The sequence below is a fragment of the Pollicipes pollicipes genome, unplaced genomic scaffold, assembly GCF_011947565.3.
Source record: "Pollicipes pollicipes isolate AB1234 unplaced genomic scaffold, Ppol_2.1 Scaffold_3447;HRSCAF=4054_pilon_pilon_pilon, whole genome shotgun sequence".
Taxonomy (NCBI): domain Eukaryota; kingdom Metazoa; phylum Arthropoda; class Thecostraca; order Pollicipedomorpha; family Pollicipedidae; genus Pollicipes; species Pollicipes pollicipes.
Genome location: NW_023596297.1, coordinates 12771081 through 12790134, shown reverse-complemented (window position 1 = coordinate 12790134; position 19054 = coordinate 12771081). Strand labels below are relative to the sequence as shown.

Sequence of the window (19054 nt, the reverse complement as noted above, 5' to 3'; positions counted from 1 at the left end):
CTCAGCTAGCGGGCTGACGGCGTGGTATGGCCACCTGATAAAGGTGGTTTATGGTCTGTGCGATGATCCGATATCAGATGTTATCGTCAGATGCGCCTTCTAAAAAGTAATGCGATTGCCGTCTGAAGTGGGAAAAGCTGGATACGGCCTTGGTCTGGTGTTTAAGAGTGCGTCAGTATCGAGGCGATTTTCCGGTAGGTCCCATAGTCGAGCGCTGGGTGTTTTCACTAGACCTAAAAAAAAAAAAATGATGGCTGCCGTCAGGTGAAGCGAAAGCTAGGCAAATAATCCGTAAAAGTGGACGCATGGTCGGACTTTTTGTTCTACTTTAGCGGGCGTTATTTGCATGCATTACGCGCCGACTGTTCTATGGTGTCTGATTTCGCCCGCGGTTCACACTTCCAGTACAAACGACGTCGCGCCAGATATGTTCCGATCGAGAGTGCTGGAACATGTGTCGAACGAACGCTAGGCAGCACACACGGGCGGGTCCAAGAGCGCCACTGGTGTGAGCTGCCCATTCTGTGAGTGGCGCTGCAACTAGATCATTCACAGTTTGTGTAAATGTCTCGACTCGCCCTGGTAGGCATTTCAGAATCGGCGCTTCCCACGGTCATTCGCTTCATACAGGCGAAAATGAGATTACCTACACCTCGTTTTAACTAATTCCTTGAGAAGCCCCCAGGTTTTAACGGCTCCTGATGCACGCTGTCCCCGTGTGCAGTACACTTTAAAACGTTTACCGCGCTCGACTAGGCTGGTAAGAAGGTTACACTGTGGTGCATCTCTCCATGTCAGGAGGGTCCTTATGCCTGAGGTGGCTGATTGCCCTGCCGACTTGCACCTGAGGTACGTCACACAGCTCTCTACAGTTCTCAGCAAGGGACTTCTCACCAGCCACGCAGTCCTCCCTCCGTGAAGGAAGCGTCAGCTTCGCTGGCACAAGAGGGTTGGATGCAAACTTGGTGTCAGTAGCGGCGTTAGGCATGTGACCGTCTGACTCACACAGGGCCAGGCGAAAGGCTGTGACGCTATGTGTGCTGTCCACGGGCCACACACGCGCGAGACGGCCGATCATTGCTGTGTGGAGGGGCACACCCTCTGATCACCGCGACCTGTTACGGTGCAGCGGGGCGCGAGACGACCGATCATTGCTGTGTGGGGGGGCAGGCCCCTCTGATCACTGTGGCCTGTCAAGGTGCGGCAGGCAGCACGTGACCCACTCCCACCCGCGTTTCGCCCAATGGCGCTTTCGCCATTGGGCGGAATGCTGCGTCGCTCAGATGGGGCGACATTAATTGTGTACCTGATCTCTATTGTATTCATTATAGATGGGGTTGATGGCTCGTGCCTGTTTGAGTTTCCTGTTCTCATGCTTTGAGGACATTATATTTGAACGCATACACACTTCGTTGACTAATACAACCAACGTACCCATACCCAGTGCAAAACCGGCTCAGCAGCACTCGGCAGGCAGAGCCCACAATGGCCGTAATCAAAAACATCTACACGGTATAAACGTGAATTGGCAGCATCGTTTGTCCCCGCCTGATTGTTCGAGAACACGAAATGACTTAATATCTGGATGTAAGCCGTGGATCACGCGTGCAGTCGGCGCTACCAGTTAAATGAAATGTCTTCCCCATCACACCGGGTGTGAACTTGACAGACGAAGCGTTTCCTGTACGCTGCGGAAGGCAGCGAAGCAAACGCGGCAGTCGGGGGTACACGCGCCCACACAATTTTCAGAAGGCCCACCCAAGACCATGACCTCCGCCCGTCCTCTCCGGGCGCACCCGGCGGCCGCCTGATAAGAACGATAGCGAGCAGCAGCGGCGGCGGGGGCCCTGCACTGCTCGTCTGGCGTCGGCCGCAGCACCGCCGCCATCCGCCCGCCGCCCGCGGCACGCCGCAGCCACCAGCCCAGACTCCAGTGCCGTCCCCCGTCCACCATGCAGCCCGGTCTTAAGTACGGCATCGTGCTGGGCGTCGGCCTGGGCCTGCTGGTGTTGGGCTGTGTGCTCGGCTGGTACGGCTTCCCCACCATCATCGACAACATGATTGAAGAGGTGCGCATTCGATGGGCGGCAGCTCGATTGTGTATATGTGTGTGTGCTGCGCCTGTCGTGTGTGCTCTCCTCGGGGGGATAAGGGGACAGCTCCGGGTCTGTATGTGACAACACTGTCTTGAATGTTCGGTGTAACCGACGCTAGATAGTTCGCGGTGAGTGCTCGTCCCTTACGGATATTTTGAAAAAACATCAGCCCCAATTTCATCATTTGTGATTGGATCAGAATAGCACACAAACGCTAGGTTTGATGGTGCACCAACCGCCCTTCGAAAGGACGTGAAATGATCCAATGTCTTGGTAAACGCCTGGTTATCTATTCCAGCAAATGGTACTGACGACGGACTCCGAAAGTTTCGACCCGTGGCAATCACCTACATCCCAGATCGACGTCTACATGCAGTTCATCGTGTTCAATGTTACAAACGGTGACGATGTCAGAGACAACGGCTCAAAGCCCATAGTGGAAGAAGTGGGGCCGTTCTCCTACAAGTAAGTGCTACGTGACGTTTTGCATTGAGGTGTGCGGTTCGTTGTGTATTTTGGAAGTGCATAGGCAAATATATACGCATATTTATGTATATATGTATATATTTATACCTATATATATACATATATATATATACATATATATACACATATACTATATATATATATATATATATATATATATATATATATATATATATATAGGTATACTATGCTAGACTAACACTCATTCAGATTGCTTCGATGACTTTGTTGTGTGCTTAACCGCCGTGCCTTCGACGGTTAAGTCGAAAGTCATATCTTTGCAGCCTTTGGAAAGATAAATGTTCCCATGAACGACGCAACCCCAGTGTGAAAGCTTGGATAAATTCGTTTTCACAACCGTGCTGCGGATATTTACACGATCTTTCAGCACATACAAATGTTGCTTAAGAGTGCTACTTAAAGGACCAGTGTATGCTAATATTCAGACATGAATTTGTGTGTGGCTTTGGCTGGATACAATTGAGAAACAGGCTATTGTTCGTTCGGCGACAGAGTCGCCTGTGTTGAACAAAATACAATACAAAAATAGAGATTGCCCACCTTCGACCGGTTAAAACCAGCCACTGGCATATTTAATTTTATATGAAAAGGGTAAATCAGTCGACTGGGAGGGGTGCTGATGAAGCAGCGGAATCTTGATGGCTGCACTATCAGTCTATTTTCTACTCTGGGAAAACAGAGGTATAGGATTTGATGTTCCTCGGCGCCCTAGGCCTGCCATGGTGAGAGGCAGGGGGCATTATGTAGCCCCAGCAACTGAGTGCATCGTAAATCTACAATGACAACGAGAGTCGGCTGGATTCGGCGGTACCTCCGTTGGGTCAAGTAGATGGAAACAGTGTCATGTCGCTGCTCAAACTGCCACATATGGTTGAACTTTAAGCCAAAATTTTGCAATCTAGCTTCCGAGCAGCAGGTTGTAAAGCTTCGGCCTCCGTCGATTGATGTACACAATCTTCTGAACTTCTCTTAAGTCTAGCGCCAGTTACGATGGCGGAGGTCACACAACAACCGCCGCCAGGCACGCTTGGGTGTGTCTGGGCGCAGGCAGGGCACAGCCAATGCACGCACAGCGTCCATCTACAAAACGTTTGCAAGAACAGTCAACGGGCATGGAAGCACTTGCGTAGCACGAAGCAAGTTCTCCTCTGTTGTCAGTCCACTACAGCACTATAAAAACGGTTAGCCTCCACGTACGTCGCCACGATGTGTATCGCCGCCAGCTGACGCCTACAAAGCCGTGGGTGACCTGCGGGTTCTGAGCTCGTCGCCGCTTGCGATGCCTTTGACTTGTGTTCTGCATTGAGCTCGCAACCGGCATTCGAACCCGAGCTCCCACGTGGGAGTCCCAGGCTCTAACCACTCAGTCATTACGCGCCGACAAAGGTGACCGTGACGCTGTGCTACGTATGTGACGGATATGAGCATCGCGGCAATACGCCATGCAGGTGACGTATGTGACGCTCGTGAGTGTCGCGGCACTATAGGACGTATGCGACGCATGCGGGTATCGCGGCACTATGTGACGTCGGTGATATATGCCATGCCACGCATATAGGTTTTGCGACATTAGGCGACATAAGTGACATATACGACGCGTGTAAGAATTGCTCACTATGTTACATATACGACGCATGTGGGTAGTGCAGCAGTTCATGACATAGGTGACGCATGTGACGCATGCGAGTATCGCCACATAATGCGGGTGTCTGGGGCAATCGCGGTCACAGCTCCACTATCGCTCGGTCCGTGTGTTGACCGACTATGATCAGCAGCCGGCGAGATTGAACGGCCAATGGTGAGGTCAGCGTCCTTGAGGTAACCAAACGATAGAACACAACGACGTGAACAATAGTGACATCCAGGGCTTCTGGTAAGTCGCTCCGAACCCTAAGCTCCAACGGGGGAAAGGCAGATTTTGGATATCTGCGACAGCGTACTTGCGCCCGAAGTGGATTCGTGCTGAAACAGAGTATACACACACACACACACACACACACACGCACGCACGTACGCACGCACGCACGCACGCATCATGGCATATATACATACATATATATAATGTCTAAGTATATAAGTATAATGTATAAGTAAGTTATAATGTCTCTCTTGCTTCACATATATGTATATATATATGTATATATATATATATATATATATATATATATATATTCTGTTTAGTATTATGCATTCCATTTCAACCACCAGGTGACATTGGTTACACACGATGTCATCGGGCTAAACGACGACATAATCGACGGGATATTACGCCGAGTTTCTCATACTGCTGTCGAATTGCAACGTTTGCGTGATGACTTCGCTTAACCAGTGCCGCCAAGCATACTGAAGGCTGGCTGTCTTTAACCGTCACCTTTATTCGCCCTTTTCATGAAGCAGACTGATAGGAGAGTCGATGCAAACCCCTCCCCTTCCGTTTTCAAACTAAGAACGACATGCCGTCGCGGAAGAAAACAGTGGATTGGTGTCAACGAGCTTTTATGATTTATGTAGATTTTATGTTGCGAAGTGAATGATGACCGTATTACGCCACGTAAAAGTCGTTTTTTCCCAAAATCGCACTTTTCAGCTTTACATGCCCATAATTACGAACAAGCGCGATGCAGTGACATAAAACTTACGCAGAAATGTTTTATGTTCAGTTTTAAACGTGTCGATGTGTGCCTTCCTCTGCCTTTTAAGAGTGTTTTCATGACGTACGGTTCCGTTCATGCGACAGCGTCGGCTCGCCGCGCGCGATCGTTGGATTCATTGGTTGCCGCTCGCCGCCCGCGCCTGCCGTAGATCGCCGTATTGTTCCTAAAGTACGTCATTGCTGGAAAACCAAAAAAGCTAGAGGTATCCTTTTATGCCAAGACACGAACAATTAATGTCCAATTGGCTTCCGACCATTTGAGCGCGATCACATAACACCGCCGAGAGACATCATCAGAGAACTTTGCGAGTGAGGTGGCAGACCCCAACCAGGGCGAGGGTTAACATACCTCAATATGGGTAAAAACTGATATTCGACGGCCTTCGTTGTTAGAATTAGGTATCAGGTAATTTTGACAGCTAGATTCAGAATCAGTTGTCAGAACGAACAAATTATCGATCAAAACTACTATAGTTGGTACGCACGGCGGCCGGCCGGTTGCAATGACCTGAGGCCGGTCCGGCGTCGACAGCCACTTGTTATGTGCTAGAACCGAGCATCCGCGTTCGAAATATACGATTTTTTAAGGCCGTTCGGATTCGGCGAGTATTTGTCTGCCGAAACAAGGTGTAAATGCTGGAAACGTTACGCATCTAGTGAAATCGCAGAACAGGACACTCAAACCATGCAGCGTTAAAGCCAACAGTTGACTTCCACATCCCTGCGGGATGTTAGATAGCATCGAGAGCGGCTAGGTGCATAGCTTCGCGTCACAGAAACCACGTGTGGGTAATTAGTTTTTGACCGTGGCCGTGGCTATCAGTCGGTGACTGATTTACAGAAATGCGTGAAACTTTGATAATAATTCGGCAAAAAACGCGGTCGGCTGGAGCTGGAATTACTCTATTTGGAGGCCTTTGCAGTAAGATATGCTTGGGAACGACTGGTGGAAGGGGCACTGATACAAAACATGCTGTGAACTGTAGATAAAATGTACAATCTTTGTAGGTTTCTTGCACATTCAAGGTGTCCACGTTGTAAAAAACCAGGTTTTTGATGAATGCGCCGGAAAATAGCACGGCATCTGAAAGAAGTAAGTCACTGAAGAGATGCTACCGTATTGCATAAAGTTTGGTGGTTTGTTGTGCGTTACCTTATAACCTACAGTGGAACTGCAACTTCATTTTTTTAAAATAACTACACAATGTTCAGCTAACACTCGCTACCCCTTAACTTGCTGTGCAACCATAGAGCTGTCGGTAGCACAAAAGCCAGTTAAAGCTGCTCAAGTACAGTTGTGTATGACACTGGAAATCTCTCAGCAAGGTTTTTACTTCGAAGTTTGTAGCATCATGACTGAGTCCTGTGCCTCCTTTCCCAGAGAAAATAGGCAGGCGTGGAAACCTGATCTGGTCTCAAGACGGAACCCAGCTGACGTACAACGAGATCATCACTTACGAGTTCGATAGCGCTACGTCCGGAGAGGGCCTGAGCGAGGACACGACCATCGTCACCATCAACGCTCCCATGCTGGTGAGTGAAACGCTCGCCAGCGCATGCCTTTCTGTGCCCGTGTCCAGGTGGTATGTCCGGATTTGGAGTAGTCATGGATTTGGTGGATTGTTCCTCACACACTGACCTGGCACCGGACATGAGGACAAAGTTGGATTCGACTTCAGCTCTGGCTACGCAAAGGCGCAGCTTTCACCACGGTCTTTGGCTTCGACTTGAAGTATTTTCCACGGTCGCATTCGTATGCAGTTTTGGCTTTATACCATTTGAAATGGTTTGCTTTGGCTTCGACTTAAAATTTGTGTTGTTTTGAAGAGCTGAGTTTGGCTTCGACTTCGGCTTCTTCCCGGCAATTGTGACTACGTCACAAAAGGGAGTCTTGCCCTCATGTCGCGTAAATATGCCGCACAATTTTTCGTGGCTGCGATGCAAACATGGCTTTAAACAAAAAAAACCGGCTGTTCAATCACGGGACCGACGAATACCTGACGACGGCGGAGGAACTTATTGCGCAAAACGTCATGCACATAATAACACAAAAAACGAGGATGATAACTCGAAAAATATTTCATCCGTAGTGCTGACACGCTGTCTCAATCACTTTTCAAAACCCCGATGACGTTTTCCGATCGCATACACTTTGTATGCTACACACGCTACGCTGCACACCATACAATCACAACATATGCACACCAGTTCGAAGTCGCTGACTTTGCATTCGGCTTCACGTGTGCATTGTTGAAGCCACTGACTTTTAAGTCGGTTTCACGTTCTAATGATACCAAGCTTCTGGCTTCAGCCTCGGCGCCGAAACTTTAGACATCGAAGACACTATCTACGGCTTCGATCTCGGCTTTTCGTCATTGTCTTGGCTTTGAATTCGGCTTCGAACCCAGAAGCTTGGCTTTGTTCCCGTGCTTGCCTGGCACACATGAGCGCTTTTTTGGACCTGTGGCTGATTGCGGCTGGAACCGGTGGGTGACGATGCTACACTTTACCAGTAGAATAATGACTTGAAAATATTATCTTTCGGAATGGGCTTGACAGTGAAAGGATCATGTTTTCCAAAAATGCCGTTCGGCAGCTTAAAGTATTCTCAGCGTTGTTGGATGATTTGACCCAGTGTTGGGGAGGACCTCGGCATACAACGCCCCCCGCCCCCCCCCCCCCCACCCACTACTTTCAACACTTGGACAGAAGAAACATTCGCAGCGAGTCTACCTCGTTCAGCTGAACGGAGGTGCCGCACGGACCGGCTCCGTCACCGTCCGCGAGCGCTGGCGCTCACCGATCCGCGGAGGCGCCGGCGCCGATGTCCCCTGCCTGCACCTGTGACCGTCGCGCCGCCGTCCGGCAGGTCGTGGCTACGATGGGCGATTCTCAGCCCCCGGCGCTTCGGAATTTGTTGTACAACATCATCAATTCCAAGGAGCGAGGCCAGAGCTTCATGGCGTACAAGGCAGGCGAGCTGCTGATGTCAGGCGTGGACGACCCGCTGTTCGCCTTCGTGGCGTCAGCTTTACCCCAGCTCCTGCCGCCCAGCTACAGTGATGGATTGTTCAGGCTCTACGCGGTAAGTGATTGGCGGGCGCCTCGGCGCAGTGGGATGGCAAACAACGGCATGCAGAGTCCTGCTTCCCTCCCTAAACCTTTTTATTTCAACGGGGGTCGGCTCATCGGGTTACGGTATCCTTCTGGCCTAAATTGAGCTTTCAGTTGGGAGTAACGCTGTCGGGAGGTGTGAAAGCGACAAATTGCATTTATTTAATGGAGTGCGTATTACCAAAAGCGAGGACTTAGAAATCAACTTGGTTCCGTGGCCATAGCAACCCTTCGGTGTGCATATAGCTGGCCTGTCTGGCCTAAATCTGAATAAAGCTAGCCGGTTATGTTTCTGGGACGTGCATGACCAAACAATCAAAACCATCGGTCGACTTTTTGCAAACCAGATCGCTAAGCTATCACTACTTGTTGCAAAATGTCAAACTTTCGTTTCCGTGTCGAGCGAACTGTAAGGACTCAAAGCCAACAGCAGCTGCCACTATTCACACTAGAACGCATTGCACGAAGTGCTGCATCCAATAGCGTTTTGGACTGCTAGGGTATTAGTGAGCGCTGAAAAAGTCAGTGATATGTGTAACGAAGTAATATATTCAGATTTAGGGCGCATCCAATATCCACTGGAGTAATGGCCTATACAATATACAAGGCTAGCAGAAATGATTCGACAGGCGTTCTGAAAATCGTCATGAAATGCACGTGTTTTCCCACCTCGGTGAAATAAACCTCAGAGTGAAAGGGATCAAGGACTTTTGTACGGTCCCGCGTCAAGTTAATCAAAGTTATGGCTCAATTGCTTGCCTGTTAAGCAAAGTTATGGCTCAATTGCAAAGCTATGGCTCAATTCGACAGGCCCGTGTTTTCCGAGAGCGCCCGTGTTTATGCGTACGCGATCCTCAGGTATGTCCGCTAGCGGAAACCCACCAAAAAAGACTAGGCAAAGAACTCTTCTAACTTTCGCCGACCGCCTGATTCCAGTTCAACAACACCATAGACGGCCCGTACACAGTACTCACCGGCAAAAATGACATCAACCACTTCACCTACATCCAGTCATACCAAAACAGCCCCAAGTTAAGCTACTGGGGCACCCCATACTGCAACGAGATCAACGGCACCGACGGCATCACCTACCCCCCTCACACGGACGACGTCCAGAGAGTCTTCATCTTCAACAAGGATCTGTGCAGGTGGGTGAGAGTGTTGCAGTCATTATACAACCTGGCGAGTCTATTTGAGTGCGTGCGGGGGAAGTATATGGGTGTGCTTGCTTGTGTGTGTGGTTTCCTTATGTCCACGTGCGAAGTGTGAGTGGGACAACAAAACTCAGCTCTTACCACACATGACGGGACACTACGGCATCCCAAATGAAATCCAATGTGGGAATGGTGTCTGTTGTCTCACGATTTGCATTGCGTTATAATCCGTTTGCGGTAGCCTGGGCCATAGGCGTAGGAACGTCTCAAAAAGTTGTGGGGGGCGGCAAGCTCAGGGTGTACTTCAGGAACTTTTTCTGGAAAGCGGGCCCGATGACCGGGTGGCGGGGGGGGGGGGGAGTAGAGATGGAGATTGTTATCGCTCTTTATTCAAATGTCATAGCCGCTATGCTATGATGTATGATGCATCTAGAGCTGCTTATCACTGGTGCACAATCTTGCCTACTCGACTCATCTGTCATTTGTGAAATAAGGCTATCCAGCTCCCCTAGATCATTCGTCCATTTTAGCATTGTCTTTCCTGGGGGGGGACGAAATTCCACGAGCGGGTAGGTATTTTGGGTCATTAAGGAAGCGTTTGCCTCCACAGTGTAGATGCCAAAATACGGCATAGATATAGGCCGGTGATAATTTTGAAAGTGGATCGATGGCTCGCAGTGCGCCAGGTTTTTCATGCGCCTTCATTTCGCTGTCTGCTTTTCAAGAAATTAGACTTGTCGCAGCATTTAAAGCGGAAACAAAGTCGGGGGGCTTGAAATTGCTAGAAACAATGTTACAAAATCCATAAAATTGGAGATTTTCTTTTAAGAATCAAGCCACATAATAAGGCCCATCTGTCATATGTTCCTTATCTGGGCCCTGCTCCTGTCTGCCGTCGGTGGTCACTGCCCTGGCCTGGATGTCTCCCGCATGACTGACTGCGAGCTGATCGTGTGGCTACTTTGTCGCATATTTTTGGATCAGCATCTCTTCTACATGGTGCATGAAACATGTGTTGGACACCTGCAACAGTATTTTTCCCGAATTATCTTCCCGTATGCCACAACATCGCAGAAAAATAGCCTCCGGGAAGCTGCCTGCCTTAGGTATGGATGGGCCCAACGGACACTTCATTGTCCATCATGCAATGCACGCAACTTGATCCGCTTTTGTGTGAAGGCAGGGACGTAGCCAGAGCCTTGCCAAGAGGGAACACAGGGTTGACAAAAGCCCATCTTATGGTGTCCCACGCCCCCCCCCCCCCCCCAATCCTCGGATATAGCTTACTTGTTAACGAGTGGCATAGTTTTCTTCGTTTTATTTTTTACCTTGTAACCAGAACAGAGACCAGAAGCTACCGCGAGCTCTATTCTGTTTGCATTTTGAGGTTAATAAGCTGCAGATATCAGGCGTTGAACGACTGCATGGAAGAAATCACCGGCGCTCTTAATTTACAATGGTTAGCTGACTCTTTCTACACCGATAGAATTCAGAAGCTCTGTCAAATTTTTATCTGGGTTCTACAGACATAGAGGACATCGCGAAGGCAGATTGTAGATCGATTTGTTTGATCCAAATTTGAAGACGAAAATTTGATTGCAAATCGAGCGGTCAACATGGTGTATTAACATGGCCAAGCCATGTTTGTCTGAAAATGTTCACTGTTCAGTCAGAATCGATTGGTGATGCAATTCAGGTAACGCATTTTTGCAACATGCTCGCTCGCAAGTTTTAGCAACAAAAACCTCGACACCAGGCGTTGCAGTCTCCATAGTCCGCGGAGCGTTAACCCAGTAGCTAACATTTAGCCGTGGCCCGTCAGTGGACGAAAATTATGACGCTTCTGAGAAAGTATCCTTGGACGCTTCATGACATCAGATCTTGTATTTAAAAGGTAGTCTGAGGGCATATTTCACGTGTGCAAATTTTAGATTGATGAAAAGAACGGGTTGGCCCCTAAAGCACTGCAAAGAGGGCTAGAATCTGGTGGATGAACTGGAAGAGTGAAAGTAAAATCTCTATGTTTCGTGTTTCCGCAGCTATTTTTTTGTCCAGAAGACAAATTAACACGGCGCCCACCGTCTGGGGGCACTTGCAGTGGCCGAAACTTATCGGTTTTACGGAAGTTGCAACCCAGATCATCCTTGTCCTTGTTCTCGAGGTTGCGGCGGGCATGTTCAGGGCTTTTGATGAAATTGGTTTCAGTAATACATTCTAAAATAAAATGAACGTTCTCAGGCAAACATGGTATGACTGCTCGTTTGCTTAATTCATTTCGACCCGTGCTTTTCAACAATAATGAGAGTCCCACTCTTCCCAACAATAGTGAAACCCCTTATTCACTTCCGGGCAAGGGGCCTCTTGAGTAGAACACCAGGGGTACAGAACCGTTTCCGGTGAAGGGCTGAAGGGCCATTCCGTCCCATCGCGAAGTGTCTTCTGGCTATCATTCTGGTGGCATGGGGCGGGATCTCCTGGTGGATCTAGAGGTCATTAGAGGGATATATCATATCACATTGTCCCCATCCCTGATACGGGAGGCCTTCTGATCCGCGTAGTTAGCCCCGGATCAGCACAGGGACCCTAACTGACGCAACAACATCCCTGATTACCGCAGGCAGTTCGATTGTTTTCACATAGACTCCAGTTCCATGTTTTTCTGTCTTCTTCAGAGATATTGAGTTCTCCCTGGCTGTAGATTGCAGATGATATGGGGTTCATAATTTGTATTAACATGGCTAGCCCATGTTCGTCTTATAATGCTCAAGATCCTGTCAGAGCTGATTACTGATAAGAAAAGTACGTAATGTGGTGTTGAACATGCGTGCTCGCAAGTCATAGCAATAACAGTCTCGACGCCCGGCGTTGCAGTCACCAGGCCGTGCGTCTTTCCTGTTCTTACGCCCATGGTCTGGGCAACCTATTCGTATCCGTTTCACAACATCAGCAGGTGTTTATTGATGGGCCATGAGTGGGATTTACGTTAAGTAGAAGTGAGAAGCAGTTTGCAAATCGTGTCCTCTTTGGTAAATCGGTCGATATATTCAGCCTGAAGAACATCAGCTTATGCTGGAGGCTGTAATTTATACGTCCGTTATAGGGCGGCGGGAACACTCCCTTTCAATGGGTATCCTGACAAAAAGGTGGGATACTCCCTTTAAAGGGAGTAAGTAACCCACGTTTTTGTGTACGTTCACTCGTTACATCAGACGCGTTCGCTTTAATCAGCAAAACCAGCTTTCTGGAAATCCTGATTAGCTCAGGATTTCTATCTGAAATAGCCGACCATGCGGGAAAAATCTTATTTGACTCCCTGCCCACCACTATGGAGGTAATAAATTTTGCTTGCCCTGCTTTTCCAACGTGTGTATTATGTAGTGTTTGCCGCTTACTAAGATGTCAAAAGGTTTCTGTAACAAATGCTACGAAAGCTGGAAACACTTCTAAGAGACAATGTGCAAATATGAGGTTATTATCCCGTGAATTCAACGAAACGTTATACTATGGCTATGATTTTCCCTCCTATGCGTTTAACACAGTGGCTCTCTTCGAGGCACACTGGCAGTGATAATGGGAGCATCACATGATCTATGTGACGCACTGGTTCAGACTTCAACCAATGTGCTCCTCGCTAACAAGCCCTTGCTCACTGGACCAATCACAAACGTTCTTTTTTCGCGCCAGTAAAGGTGCGAATTGTAGTTGTGATGACGACGGTGGTCGCGACTGCAGGAAGGAAGGGTAGCGCTGTTACAAGGCATCTATAGTGTTATTTGGACTCGAAATTAATTAAAATTGATGCCCTAATTATGTACTGACAGCGCTGCAGTGACACTGTTATAAGACTGACCCCAAAGGTGGAACCCTTCCTTCAAACGGCGAGTTCCGACTGGCCCGGCACAGCTCCCAGCGGGCTAACCCCCTCCCCTCCCTCTCCCGCCCACCTTATCGCCCGCTAGGTCGATTTATCTGGATTATGAAAAGGACGTCGAGTACTTCGGCATCACCGGTCGCCGGTTCGTGCCGCCCCGTGAGGTGCTGGAGGACCCGGCTGTCAACAAGGACAACCAGTGCTTCTGCATCCCCGCTGGCAATTGTCTGAAGGCGGGAGTCTTGTCGCTCAGTCCTTGCCAGTACGGTAAGTCGGATGCTGAAACGATCGGTGGCTGCCCATTGAAGCTCCAACAGAGCATGTCTCCAATGAGAAGGAGCGGACCTATTTGGTTCATCGTCGTCTTGTTATGGAGATGTATCGAGGCGTGGCACGCATTTATTGGCTGCGCGGATATTTCGAGGTGATGCAATCGCTGTGACATTGGTGACTAACCTCAGTCCTGTCTCTTCGTTTCGGCTGCTGGAGACTCACCCCAGCCCTGTGTCTCCGTCTCGGCCATTGGAGACTCTCCCCAGCCCTGTGTCTCCTTTTCGGCCAGGTGCACCGATCGTAGCCTCCACCCCACATTTCTACAACGGAGACCAGTCATATGTTGATGCAGTCATCGGAATGTCTCCGGACAAAGTCCGACACGAGACATTCATCGACATCGAGCCCGTGAGTGGGGTGTGATGTCCTTTCTCTGGGGATTCTTGGAAAAATTTAGAGAGAGAGAGAGAGAGAGAGAGAGAGAGAGAGAGAGAGAGAGAGAGAGAGAGAGAAGAGAGAGAGAGAGAGAGAGGAGAGAGAGAAGGAGAGAGAGAGAGAGAGAGAGAGAGAGAGAGAGAGAGAGAGAGAGAGAGAGAGAGAGATAGAGAGAGAGAAGAGAGAGAGAGAGAGAGGAGAGAGAGAGAGGAGAGAGAGAGAGAGAGAGAGAGAGAGAGAGAGAGAGAGAGAGAGAGAGAGAGAGAGAGAGAGAGAGAGAGAGAGAGAGAGAGAGAGAGAGAGAGAGAGAGAGAGAGAGAGAGAGAGAGAGAGAGAGAGAGAGAGACCGCTGTGGTGTGCTCGTCAGCTGACCGCTACGTGTATATATATATGTATATATATATATATATATATATATATATATATATATATATATATATATATATACATGCATTTATAACATTATATTGTTATGTATGTGTGCATTACGGATCAGTACGATTCTCATAAGTGGACATAATCCTTGAAGTCAAATCGCCCGTGACAGGTAAACATCATCAGGTCGGAGACTTGCTACTGCACGTGATGTAGATACACAAGTTATCGCAATGCATGTGCACAACAGCGAGTGTACCTCTATGCCAGTAGCACGGGTCTACCAAACATTCGCACCATAATCAGCCGGGTAACATCAGAAGAGGCGTGGTTGATTTCTTAGGGCATAAAGCCACCGTTGACAGGGCACCGTAGGGACGTCGCATCGTCCCGCCCGTTACGTCCGGCGCCAGCTGACCGCTGCGGTGTGCTCGCCGGCTGTCCGCTGTGGTGTGCTCGCCGGCTGACCGCTGTGGTGTGCTCGCTGGCTGACCGCTGTGGTGTGCTCGCCGGCTGACCGCTGTGGTGTGCTCGCTAGCCGACCGCTGTGATGTGCTCGCCAGCTGACCGCTGTGGTGTGCCGGCCAGCCGACCGCTGTGGTGTGCTGGCCAGCCGACCGCTGTGGTGTGCTCGTCAGCTGACCGCTGTGGTGTGCTCGCTAGCCGACCGCTGTGATGTGCTCGCCAGCTGACCGCTGTGGTGTGCTGGCCAGCCGACCGCTGTGGTGTGCTCGTCAGCTGACCGCTATGGTGTGCTCGTCAGCTGACCGCTGTGACGTGCTCTCCGGCTGACCGCTGTGGTGTGCTTGCCAGCCGACCGCTGTGGTGTGCTCGTCAGCTGACCTCTGTGGTGTGCTCTCCGGCTGACCGCTGTGGTGTGCTTGCCAGCCGACCGCTGTGGTGTGCTCGCCAGCCGACTGCTGTGGTGTGCTCGTCAGCTGACCGCTGTGGTATGCCTGCCAGCCGACCGCTGTGGTGTGCTCGCCATCCGACCGCTGCGGCTACTCCCCTCGCTGATACGGCAGCCCGCTAATCACTCAGGCGCTAATGGTGTTAAAGGCCACTTGACGGTTGCAGTGGCCGCGGGGCACGGTCGCCCCTTGGCAGTTCATCGCGACCACGTCTGGGCACGGGGGGGGGGGGGGGCGTTGCACGTTAAACCCACGGCACAGTCGGATAACCAGAACCACACGTTCAAAAGGCGGTAAGCCCGGAGAGGGCTAAGGAGGCGACCTCCTACCGGCCGCAGAGCGGGATTTCCGTCGGCTGCGAGAGGCGGTCGCGGATGTCAAGTATGTCAAATATATCGACGATCGTAGCACTGGTCGCCGAGGGAGGCTCCCTACGAGGTTGCAAACACAGGTCTCCAGAGCGGTGTTTAAATGTTCCCTCCCAGCAAATATACATAAGACGCGTTGGATGGCGTTGAAGAAAGCCGGAACGCAAGAAATGTTCCATAAAAGGCACTTATTGCAATAGCATTTGGTAATCCTGGGAGCCTTGTCACCAGGGGAAGGGAATTGCACGACCCGCTGCCCGAAAATGAACCTTTGAACTGCTGAACAAAAATGAATGAATGAAAAATGACTCAGAACTAGTAAATTTTACATGTCGTTTGTTATGTCAAAGTCGCTATCGCCCAGCCCAATGTTTTGCTCACATGCTCGAACGTGCTTGTGCTGTTGGCAACGCTTGAGCAGTGGAGCGAGCACGCTAATCAACCAAGCAGCGAACCACGGCACGCTCGGCCGACCAACGTTCATACACGACGCCGCCGGCACCGACTGCTTCTTCGTGTGACGTCACGTTTTTGTCCTCTGCTGTCATAGTCGTGCAGAGTTTGTGCGTGCGGAGACGCGTGGTGTCACTGAATGGCGGACACGTACCGTGCAAAATTCGTTTCAGATGACTGGATTGGCCTTGAACGGTGGCAAGAAGATCCAGATCAATCTGCAGTTGAAGCAATACCCCAAAGTGCACGGTTTGGAACATATACCGGAGATCCTGTTCCCGCTCATTTACACGAATGAGGTGAGCAGGTCTGCAGACTGCCCAATCAGCCGGGACACGAGTTCACTGACAATCAGCGGGGACGCACGCGGGGTCAGAGATAATCAGCCGGGACGCGGGGTCACTGACGATCAGCCGGGACGCGGGGTCACTGATGATCAGCAGAGGCAAGGGTTCACTGACGATCAGCCGGGACACGAGTTCACTGACAATCAGCCGGGACGCACACGGGGTCACTGACAATCAGCCGGGACGCGGGGTCACTGAGAGTCAGTCGGGACGCGGGGTCACTGACGATCAGCCGGGTCGAGGATTCACTGACAAGCAGCCGGGACGCGACTTCACTGACAATCAGCCGGAACGCGAGTGAAAAACATTCAGTACTAAACGCGAAGGTGCTGTGCATCATTTCAGCGTTAGCGTGCCCCCTGGCCTACGGGCTGTGCACAAGCGCCACACACCGAGCTTTAACATTTCGCCCCTTGGATTCGGAGATGCGCTATCGGTGTTAAAGAGAAGGACTGGGGGGCGCTGCTCCACGTCTTCTGGCGACCAGAAATCCCACGCCCTCGCGTGACCCTGTTCTGTCCTTGCACTAGACTGCCACGATCGACCAGAAGGGCGCCGACGACTTCGATCACCAGCTGAAGCTGCCGCTGAAGCTGCTGAAGGCCGCCCAGTGGGTGCTCATCTCGGTCGGCATTGTCATGATGCTGATTTCAGTGGCTCTCTGGTACAGAAACCGCTCAAGACTCACGACGGTGAGTCGGACTGGAATTGCCGCACAGGCGCGAGGAGCGGTAGCGGTGAGGTTCAGATGGGAGCCGTAGGTGCCAACCGGTATGCCATTTCCTAACCGCATCATATTGTAAAATGTAATATGACTTGGCGTGGTTTGATCGAGGGCATAGTTCGACAGCATTTGATTCCCTTATTGGACAAGTCCCCTGCCTTGCAGTTAGGCCCCGAGAGGTAGCTTGATTTGCCCACGGCGATGATCGAGGGATAGAGACGTTCTGATACACGCTTTGTCCACTGTCGATTGCAGGTGTGAAATGGGGCATCGTTTTCTAGTCTACTCATCGTCAATGTCGCAAGATGAAGAGTCCACACAGACAAGGCGTCATCGATGCAGCTCGGCCCAACGCACGCACGAGTGCTGTAAAAGACGGCCTGGCGGGCAGCGCTGGGGATGAGTGCCGACGCTAGCGCCATGTTGGGGCGTGCTAAGTCTGATGCCACGTGAGGACGGCGGCAATGCCCGCTCGTCGCCCGTCGCCTGTCATCGGCGAGGCTGTGACCGCGGTCGCCGGGGGCGGCGCGGCCACGGTCGCCAGCAGCGGCTGTGTGAGTCCGAGCTCGCAGCCGCCGGTAGCCTGCCTGCCCACGGCAGCAACACGTGACGTGTCGCTCCTCGTTGCACACTGTGACACTGCATCACTCATCATGCGAATCGACGCATGCTGTTTTTATTTTGGGAGAGAGTGGCGTTCGTCTGACCGCGGAGGAAGGCGTCAAGCCTACTGTTGGCTTGAGTCTGAGCATGTCCGTCCGGTTGTTGTCTTCGAGGCGCGGCGCAGACCCTGCCACCGGCGAGGCGCGCACTGGTCGCGCCATGTAGACCAGTACACTCGGAGCGTAGGGGCAATGAACCGAAACACATGTTACATAGCTACCGATGAAGACAGTATATGATGACGCACTTGTACCAGCACGCCCATGTCGTGTCTGTGACATAAAGGCATATGACAAGGACCGTGAGCTTGCGTTTGTTGTATACTGTGCTACTCTATCCTGCAGAAGCCGCCGTTGTTGGGCGTGTGGCCATCCAATATGCCCTATCACGACAAATCCTGCAAGAGCCGCCGTCATTGGGCGTGTGGCCATCCAATGTGCTCTGGCACGACGAAGAATGATATATGTTTTCGTTCGCAGTCACGACGTTGCGAATGCGCGGTTGCGTCAAGACCACAAGGGGGTGCTTTAAGGGCGAAATTAAAAAAAAACTAAATGAGATATTCCGTCCAGGTAGCTAAGCTGGTTAGAACGACTACCTTCCGATTCACCCAGCCGTGGCGAGGTGGGTTCGGGCCCCGTTGGGTGCTCGCTTTATGCCCATGAGTGGTATGGCCCGCAGCCGGTGACAGCGCCCATCGCTAACGGCGAGGGGACGTGAGAAGACGGGAATGGCTGTGCCGGACGTTGTGGCACGTTCAACTCTTGCCGCAAAACTGCGCCGTTGACCCGAAACAACACGATCGAATAGTGGGATCCGGGTTCATGCAGCAAGCATTGGCCAGAGTGGGCGATGATCTTAGAAATCCTTCAATTAAGAAGTTTGGACCGAATCTTAAACAAACAAAACAAAACTCATTAACGCTCACATGCCTTCTGAATGAACTAAAAAAAATGCATTTTAAAAATGTTCTCATATATTCGGACACCGGAAGCATTGTCATGGGCATAAGCTTGACCACAGGTTCATTGGGAATGCTTGACGAAAAATTCGTGTTTCTGACGTTCATCAGTCACCCAGCGTAGACTCTGTAAGTAGATGTCGCGATTT

The 19054-nt window shown here is 50.7% G+C and overlaps 1 protein-coding gene across 1 annotated transcript; it reads left to right on the top strand.

Moving 5' to 3' along the window:
* Positions 1–1952: 1952 nt before the first annotated feature.
* On the top strand, positions 1953–18249 carry LOC119092140 (lysosome membrane protein 2). The gene is made up of 10 exons (XM_037215117.1): positions 1953–2069; positions 2395–2497; positions 6638–6789; positions 8126–8341; positions 9307–9518; positions 13484–13662; positions 13958–14076; positions 16384–16509; positions 17088–17249; positions 17537–18249. The coding sequence occupies exons 1-10, from the start codon at positions 1953–1955 to the stop codon at positions 17540–17542; spliced, it is 1392 nt and encodes a 463-aa protein (XP_037071012.1). The 3' UTR covers positions 17543–18249.
* Positions 18250–19054: the final 805 nt, after the last annotated feature.